The sequence below is a fragment of the Ammodytes marinus genome (genome assembly GCF_949987685.1).
Source record: "Ammodytes marinus genome assembly, contig: scaffold_88, whole genome shotgun sequence".
In the NCBI taxonomy this organism is placed as follows: Eukaryota; Metazoa; Chordata; class Actinopteri; order Uranoscopiformes; family Ammodytidae; genus Ammodytes; species Ammodytes marinus.
The window spans coordinates 157,501-167,352 of NW_027648219.1; the positions used below are offsets into that span (position 1 = coordinate 157,501).

The 9,852-nt window shown below is 42.7% G+C and overlaps 1 protein-coding gene across 1 annotated transcript in view; it reads right to left on the reverse strand.

The window, feature by feature from the left end:
* LOC307270898 (ectonucleoside triphosphate diphosphohydrolase 6-like) overlaps nucleotides 1-6,613 on the reverse strand; it is a 41,314-nt gene extending 34,701 nt beyond the window's left edge. Inside the window, exons 1-3 of the mRNA XM_080054783.1 lie at nucleotides 6,517-6,613; nucleotides 3,242-3,391; nucleotides 2,532-2,698 (exon numbers count right to left, since the gene is read on the reverse strand). Coding sequence (XP_079910909.1) covers nucleotides 2,532-2,698; nucleotides 3,242-3,345 — 271 coding nt within the window. The 5' untranslated portion in view covers nucleotides 3,346-3,391; nucleotides 6,517-6,613. The remainder of the gene's footprint in view (nucleotides 1-2,531; nucleotides 2,699-3,241; nucleotides 3,392-6,516) is intronic.
* Between the last annotated feature and the right edge of the window lie 3,239 nt (nucleotides 6,614-9,852).

A 9,852-nucleotide genomic window follows, 5' to 3' on the forward strand; every position in this document is an offset into this window, starting at 1 on the left:
TTTTTCTATTTTTGTTTTATCCACTTGTTTAGCAATTTAAATATTTTCATTCGAATGTATTTCTTTTCCTGTATAAATTATTTTGTTCTCAATAAGCTTGTTAATAGAGAACAAACCGTGGCCTGGTTAACTACCAAGTTGCTGGGCTGCTCCGGTGGTGTAGTGGATAGAGCGTGTACCATATTGGCTCTGGCCTACGTTGCAGTGGTCGCGGGTTCAAATCTGACCCGTGGACCTTTACTGCAGGTCATCCCCCCTCTCTCTCTCTCTCTCTGTCTCCCCATTTTAACTCTGTACTGTCTAATAAAGCTTGAAAATGCCAAAAAAAAAAAACGACCAAGTTGCCATTAGCCGGTTAGCTTTGATGCTATAACAAAGGAGCCAAACAGGCACTCATCCCCATGTTATTTAGCCTAGCTTAGCTTAGTTTAGCGTAAATCTAAAGGCGTTAACGAGACATTTGGCCGAATATTTGCATTAAACTAATAAAACCAAAAAACCCTCTAAAAAGCCCTTAATGAGTCTGTGGCCGAACGAACACACACACACACACACACACACACACACACACACACACACACACACACACACACACACACACACACACACACACACACAGACACACACTGAGACAAACACACACACACACACACACACACACACACACACACACACACACACACACACACACACACACACACACACACACACACACACACACAGTAATTACTGTTTAAACCCAGCATGGGGCGTTTTTTAAATATTTAAATACACACACATATTTAAATACACTAAAAGCAACTTAACAAACGGTCACTAGTTAATCTGTTTAGCTCCTAAACACACACACCACTGTCTCTGCTCTAAATACAGTTGATTTCAGCTTCGTAAAGACGTTAATGGACAAATTAAAATCACTGTTAAGAGGGAATTATGTGTGTGTGGCGTCTGCAAAACCAACTATTGAAATAAATCCACTTCAGATTAAATTTAAACTGTTAATTTTCTACTGAGAATTTGGGGCCAGAAACACAACAGCTGTGGAACAATGTTAAAGCTGCTGGGGTATGTGATTCCTGATTGGTCAAAGTTAACATGAGCTGTACACTTTGACCAATCAGAGCGAGGCTACTATTCTCTGTTCTTATTGGCTGTTGGGACTGTCCATTCACTTTGGCACCGACGTTGTTGGTGTAGAGCGTGTCAGGGAGGGACCATAGGGGAGGGACCAAAGAGAACAAGTGGAGCGGTTGAGGTATTTGGATTCAAATCTCTATCCCAACTGCTATTTTCTCCCCAAATCATATACCCCAGATTTAACACCAAAAAAATGAAAAAATAAAAACGTAAAACAATATATATTTTTTTAAATATAAAACATTAAAGGTGTAGTCAGTGATTCTGGAGAACGCTTGTTGTCAAAATCTCTTTTTGTCAAAATCAGTGAATATCTCCTCATGATCCACTACCTGTCTGTACTGTGCCAGCCTAGGCTCTGTAAACTAGTATATTAGTAGCTACGGTGGCTCTTTGATTACATACCAGTTTACAGAGTCTAGGCTGTGTATTAAAACTGGATTCTTTTCAGCACACACACAGTACAGACAGGTAGTGGATCATGAGGAGATATTCACTGATTTTGACCAAAACTGTGCGAGGGGGTGTGTGTGTGTGTGTGTGTGTGTGTGTGTGTGTGTGTGTGTGTGTGTGTGTGTGTGTGTGTGTGTGTGTGTGTGTGTGTGTGTGTGTGTGTGTGTGTGTGTGTGTGTGTGTGTTTCCCCTATGTTTCTGTGTCTGTCTGTCTGTCTGTGTCTGTCTCTCTCCCTGTCTGTCTGTCTGTCTGTCTGTTTACCTTTGCCTTCTATCTGGAACTTGAAGACGTGCATCCGTGTGTGTGTGTGTGTGTGTCTGTCTGTCTGTCTGTCTGTCTCTGTCTCTCTCCCTGTCTGTCTGTGTGTCTGTCTGTCTGTCTGTCTGTCTGTCTCTGTGTCTGTCTGTCTGTCTGTCTCTCTCCCTGTCTGTCTGTCTGTCTGTCTGTCTCTCTCCCTGTCTGTCTGTCTGTCTGTCTGTCTCTCTCCCTGTCTGTCTCCCTGTCTGTCTGTCTGTCTGTCTGTCTCTCTCCCTGTCTGTCTGTCTGTCTGTCTGTCTGTATGTCTCCCTGTCTGTCTCTCTCCCTGTCTGTCTGTCTGTCTGTCTGTCTCTCTCCCTGTCTGTCTGTCTGTCTGTCTCTCTCCCTGTCTGTCTGTCTGTCTGTCTGTCTGTCTGTCTGTCTGTCTGTCTGTATGTCTCCCTGTCTGTCTCTCTCCCTGTCTGTCTGTCTGTCTGTCTGTCTCTCTCCCTGTCTGTCTGTGTGTCTGTCTGTCTGTCTGTCTGTCTGTCTGTCTGTCTGTCTGTCTGTCTGCCTCTCTCCCTGTCTGTCTGTCTGTCTGTCTGTCTGTCTCTCTCCCTGTCTGTCTGTCTGTCTGTCTGTCTCTCTCCCTGTCTGTCTGTCTGTCTGTCTGTCTCTCTCCCTGTCTGTCTGTCTGTCTTACCTTTGCCTTCTATCTGGAACTTGAAGACGTGTATCCGTGTGCCCGTGCTGCCGGCGTCGAACATGATGCCGTACTGAAACGCCGCCTCATTGGTCGGGCTGTTGCTATGGGCGGAGCCATCGTCAGGGCCCTTGTTGTTAGGGGAGTTAACATATGGCGAAGGCAGCCTGTCAACAAAGTCAAAATTATATTGATTGATTGATTGATTGATTCAATTAATTTCAGACACATCAAAATACAAAACAAAATGAAAAGCATGAAAATACAATAAACAAAAATTATGCTGGATTGATGGATGACAGACAGACAAACAGACAGACAGACAGACAGACAGACAGACAGACAGACAGACAGGGAGAGAGACAGACAGACAGACAGACAGACAGGGAGAGAGACAGGGAGAGAGACAGACAGACACACACAGACAGACAGACAGACACACAGACACCCAGGCAGACAGACAGACAGACAGACAGGCAGACAGACAGACAGACAGACACCCAGGCAGACAGACAGACAGACAGACAGACAGGCAGACAGACAGACAGACAGACAGACAGACAGACAGACAGACAGACAGACAGACAGACAGACAGACACCCAGGCAGACAGACAAACAGACAGACACACAGACAGACAAACAGGCAGACAGACAGACAGACAGACACCCAGGCAGACAGACAGGCAGACAGAGAGACAGACAGACGTACCTGTAAACCTCGGCCTTAGCAGCGTAGTGCCACTTGACGAACATGATGTAAGCTAGCAGGCAGCCCACGCACAGCAAGACTCCGGTTAGCCTTGATCTCTTCATCGCGATTATTCATTCTGTGTTTGACTCACAAGATCATGATGAGAGCCTACGGAAACAAGCACAGGCAAATAGTTAAAGCCCTACTTAACCTGGTGGAAATATGAAGGTGTATTGAACTCTGAGATCCTATGTAGTATCAATGTGCGAATATTTTAGAAATCGGTTCATCCTAGCCTGAGAAAAGGCAGAAAGAGTGTTTTATGGACTCACTGTCTAACCCTACATTTTACCGTGCGTGACATCACACATGGTAAAATGTAGAGTTAGGATTAACAGGACAGCTGGGCCAAGGGAAGACTGAGGGAAGAAAAACCTCATTCATTATATTATAATAGTGATTTTATAATGATAGAACGCTGGTTCCGTATGGGTGAAGTAATCCTTTAAATTAGTGTGCACACGGTTGCTAAACTTAAAGTCTCTACGAGGAACTTTTAAATATTTCTGAAACAGTCTCATTTTTCCTCTGATGATCATAAATTACATGTAACAGCAAACGAGACCATCAGTGCAAAGAATGCTATTTTTATATAGTTTTTCTTAATGTCTTTGTCATGGGTATACGCTCACCCAGGAACAACAGCTGGCGTGGTAAAAACACTACCGCTTTAGTCCAAAGGGGGGCGCTAGAATTAACACACACTAAAAGTTCCTCAGAGCACCATTAAAGCAAGGCAGATTTTAAACTTTTTAAACCTGCCTGAATGAAGGCTCTGTAAACTGGCATGTTGCTATAGCTACGGTGGGCCCCTTTGATTACATTCCAGTTTACAGAGCCTAGGCTGTTTATTAACACTATGGTTGCGTTCCGAATCGCATACTTTCTACTATTTAGTACGGTAGAAAAAAGATTTAGGATGTCCCGATTCTTGTGGCCAGATTTAGGATGGTTAGAAGTACCCGGATGTCCTACTTCATGCGGCCAAGATTGTTAGTGTTGAAAACTGCATCCTATTTTGGGCGATTCTGACCCACAATCCAGTGCGCACGTGAAGTGACGTCACATCGACGAAGCCTCCATATGAAAACAAACGGGGGATGAGACGGATATAAAAGCAAGAGGCAAGATCAAGGCGCAATGTTATGATGAAATAAAAGAGTAAAAGTATGTCCCAATAGTATGCCTACTGCATCCTAACTACATTATTTTTATGGTCGGATGTAGTATGTAGAATAGAAAAAAGAAAGAGGAGGAGATTCAGAACGCAACACTGGATTTCTAAAGAGAGGGGAACGGCTGCAGCTTTGTTCAGGTGCGTCCTGTACAAACTGTGAGTGGATTACACGTATGTCGTAAAACAGGATATGACACATATTAGTCAACCATTCAACCCCAGAGTGTGTGAGTGTGTGAGTGAGTGAGTGAGTGAGTGAGTGAGTGAGTGAGTGAGTGAGTGAGTGAGTGAGTGTGTGTGTGTGTGTGTGTGAGTGAGTGAGTGAGTGAGTGAGTGAGTGAGTGAGTGAGTGAGTGAGTGAGTGAGTGAGTGAGTGAGTGAGTGAGTGAGTGAGTGAGTGAGTGAGTGAGTGAGTGAGTGAGTGAGTGTGTGTGTGTGTGTGTGTGTGTGAGTCATTCAGCACGAAAAACCTGAAACACTAGTTCCACAGAAAGACAGATGGCGTTACATGCAGTTAAAAAATTCAGCAGAACGATAAGCATGGGATGGTTATCACTAAAAAAAATATATATATTCTTAAGGTTTGGAATAAGGAGATAGCCCCCTGCTTTGATATGTGGCTCATAGAGTTCTCTAGTACTTTATATATGGAGAAAATCTGTTATGAGATTTCAGGGAAAGCAGAGCAGTTTAAACAGATATGTCAGCCTTTCCTGGACTATATAACAGCACTGAAGGGACCTACATGACACCTCGTTGACTTTTAATTTTCTGCTTAACATTTACCTTTAGTTTAAACAATGTCCTTAGAAACCTGTTAAGTAGAGTACGCCATGGTAGTTGTTTGTTTATTTTTTCTACAAACATTTAAATTCATTCATTTTTTTTTTAATACTCTGAACCAAATATCTCAACTTCTAAAGCACTTACATCAACTTAACTTTCCATAATCATTCTCAGCACTATTCTGAAGGTTATTACAGAAGGATTTGTTCATATGTTGTTCACTGTCTGATTTATGAGACATTTTCTTCTTAAAAACATGATGAAAATGCATTTTTAAGACCTGAACATAGGGATTCTTGGTTTATAAACTAGTAAGTTGAAAATGTAACCCAATTCACCTGCAGTGTCTCGCCTAAAATAACGTCAGAAACTTAGACGTAAACTGATGCTAAATTTAAAAATATTTTAATAGATTTTGATGTGAAATAAAGCCAGTTTTCCTCTGTGTGTGTGTGTGTGTGTGTGTGTGTGTATTAACCTGGCTGTATAGGAGTGTGTGTGTGTGTCTCTCTCTCTTTCTGTATGTGTGTGTGTGTGTGTGTGTGTGTGTGTGTGTGTGTGTGTGTGTATTAACCTGGCTGTATAGGAGTGTGTGTGCGTGTCTCTCTCTCTTTCTGTATGTGTGTGTGTGTGTGTGTGTGTGTGTGTGTGTGTGTGTGTGTGTGTGTGTGTGTGTGTGTGTGTGTGTGTGTGTTAATGAGCTGTTACTACACTATGACAGAGACTAGATCATACACATTAAAAGCAGGAACAAAATAATACGTGATGTTATAAAGATTTGGTTAAAATAATTTGAAGTTTTGCTTGTTTTTTACAGTAGATTTCTTGATGCCACACACACACACACACACACACACACACACACACACACACACACACACACACACACACACACACACACACACACACACACACACACACACACGCACACTATAATGGCAGCGTTTGTAAACTTGTGTCGCCCCCCCGGCCCCCCAGACACTGGTGCAGGAGCTCAGAAAAATCCCAAGAAGAGCCCAAGAAATGTTTCAGTTGTTGATTCTACTGCTGAGAAAAAGAAAAAAAACCTGGACGTACAGCAGAAGGTATAAAATCCATGTGCCATCACTGAAGGCTTTACCTCATGTAGATGCACCGACAGACAGTGTTGTTGTAATTACTCAGAATTCGCCTTCAACTATATGGCTAAAAGAATAACTAAGCCACATAACATAGTAATAACGCTACATAACAAACCGGAGATACACGAGACGTTACATCGTTACCTTACCGGGCAGAGAGCGGCCGTTAATCCGGTTAGTTTTTCCACTTTGTTTTAAAACATATTTAGCTTTTTTCGCTCTGAAAACTTATAATGTCAACCAACCGACAACAGACAACAACACGACGACGACGCAGCCTGATGACGTAAGTACTACCGGCCCTGGTGGTGACGTGGCGAGAAACCAAAAAACGCGTCACATGTACACACAAATAAAATATAATAATGTAGGCTATAGTTAAACCTGCAGTGTGTAGAATTTTGGGTTTTATTTCCTAGCAGATTTTGTAGAAAGTAATTATAATATCCATAAGTACATTTAATTTAGTGCATAATAGCTGAAAAAAAAGTTTTGAATTATTATTTTTTCCCCTTAGAAAGGGTCTCATATATGTCCATATTTCTCCATACTTTGGACCAAGGCCTTGTCACCGCCATCTTGAAAGTGTCATAGTTGGAATGTCATCAGGTGCATTGTTTAAAATTTAGAATTGTTCTTGTCCTTGAAGGCCACTGTAGCTTCTGTTATTATTCTAAAGGGGTGGGGTTACCCAGGGAGCGTTGCATTCTAGAACTTTGTAGAACTTTCTTGATGATGTCATATTACACACTGCACCTTTAATTATAAATATGTAATTAAACTATGTGTATAATATTGTTGTTGAAGCCAGGAGTGTTGAATTACAATTTGACTATGGGACATTTCTTTATCTATATTAGACTATTATTTAACATAGAAATTAGACTAGACAGAAGATAGTTAGGTCTACAGAAACGTGTGTGTGTGTGTGTGTGTGTGTGTGTGTGTGTGTGTGTGTGTCTGTCTGTCTGTCTGTCTGTCTGTCTGTCTGCCTGCCTGCCTGTCTGTCTGCCTGTGTGTGTCTGAGTGTGTGTGTGTCTGTCTGTCTGTCTGTCTGTCTGTCTGTCTGCCTCTAAACAATAATGAAAAAAAAAATAATAATTCACGGACAAAAAATGACAAACTCTCTAAGTTCCAGGTTGATAGGACCTTTTACACACAGCCTAGGCTCTGTAAACGGGCATGTTGCTAGCTAAGGTGGACCCCCTTTGTTTACATACCATTTCACAGAGCCTAGGCTGTGTATTAACACTGGATTTATTTTTCCAGCGCACACACAGTACAGACAGGTAGCGGATCATGAGGAGATATTCACTGATTTTGACAAAAAGTGATTTTGACAACAAGCGTTCTCCAGAATCACTGACTACACCTTTAAATTATCAGGCTGTGCTCCATATATGTCTTTAATCTGTAAGCCTGTAATAGCCACACACGCACACACACACACGCTCACACACACACACACACACACACACACACACACACACACACACACATACTCACATACACACACACACAAATACACAAGCTGACACACACACACACACACGTTGACACACACACACACATATACACAAACACACGCTGACATACACACACACACACACACACACACACACACACACACACACACACACACACACACTTAATAACGTATTAAAGGTAAACAGATCAGTTAATGGCCGCCCTCTAATCTTCAAACCTTTTTATTTTTCATCATGATGGACAAAGAGATGAGGGAAAACTAATCGCTGCAGATTTACATATAAATGACATTTAGACACAATTACTGTAACACACACACACACACACACACACACACGCAGGCACACACACACACACACACACACACGCAGGCACAGACGTGCACACTGTAACACGCACCACACACACACACTGAAACACGCACGTACACAGGCACAGACACACACACACACACTGAAACACACACCACACACACACACAGACACTGAAACACGCACACACACACTGAAACAATGTAACACACGCCACACACACATAGACACTGAAACACAGGCACACACACACACACAGGCACAGACACACGTACACACACACACACACACACACACACACACACACACACACACACACAATTACTGCCCGTCACTTACACACTGTGATCTGGGTAAGAAGTTAATCGACACACAAAAGAATATGGAGCAACATTAGCGGAGGAGGAGACGATGTTGATAATATAAAATGTGTCTATGCAGGAATGTCAATAGTTTTTTAGTTTTTTAAGATATTTTTTGGCATTTGTATGCTTTATTGACAGTGTAGAGACAGAGTTGAAATGGGGCAGAGAGGGGAGTGACATGCAGAGAACGACCGCGGGCTGGAATCGAACCCGGGTCCGCTGCTGGCCGAGGCCCATGGCGGGGGGGGGGACGCCCTACCAACTGAGCTAAGGGGGGGGGGGACGCCCTACCAACTGAGCTAAGGGCCCATGGGGGGGGGACGCCCTACCAACTGAGCTAAGGGCCCATGGGGGGGACGCCCTACCAACTGAGCTAAGGGCCCATGGGGGGGGACGCTCTACCAACTGAGCTAAGGGCCCATGGGGGGGACGCCCTACCAACTGAGCTAAGGGCGCCCCATAATTGTCAATAGTTTCACAATGAAAAAAGTATAAAATTAAAGTTAGATATTTTTTATTTTGCAGAGAAAAAAAAACTATAGTGTCGGAGATTTTTTTATTTTTTTTTAACCTTTATTTCTACAGGTAAATCCCATTGAGACCGAAGACTCTTTTACAAGGGAGACCTGTTTTCCTTTCCCACGTTACCATTCACACACACATTCATACACCGATAGCAGCAGGCTAACTATCGACATTCACACGAGGCAAGGTGGGTGAAGTGTCTTGCCCAAGGACACAACAACCATAACACAAGTGGCAGGGGCAGGAATCGAACCTCCAACCCTTGGATCATTGGCCGACCCGCTCTACCAACTGAGACACAGTCGCCCCATTTGTTTCTTTAACTTACAGCTAAAGTTTGTGTGTGCAACAGGGGACAGTTTAAAGACAACAATACTTGGACAGAAAGTGACTCAACTGCTTATAAACAACGTTACATTTCTTCTAAATTAGCCGCTAACGAAGCTACACTTGATGTCCAACAAAATCTAATAATGGAACAGGAAATGTAAACATTGCTTGTAAATAACAGTGAATTTCTTCTTAAAGGTGCCACAAGGAACTTTCAGTGTGTGTTAATTCTAGCGCCCCCCCTTTGGACAAAAGCGGTAGTGTTTTTAACCACGCCAGCTGTTGTTCCTGGGTGAGCGTATACCCATGACAAAGGCATTAAGAAAAACTATATAAAAATAGCATTCTTTGCACTGATGGTCTCGTTTTGCTGTTACATGTAATTTATGATCATCAGAGGAAAAATTAGACTGTTTCAGAAATATTTAAAAGTTCCTCGTAGCGACTTTAAATTAGCCGCTAACGA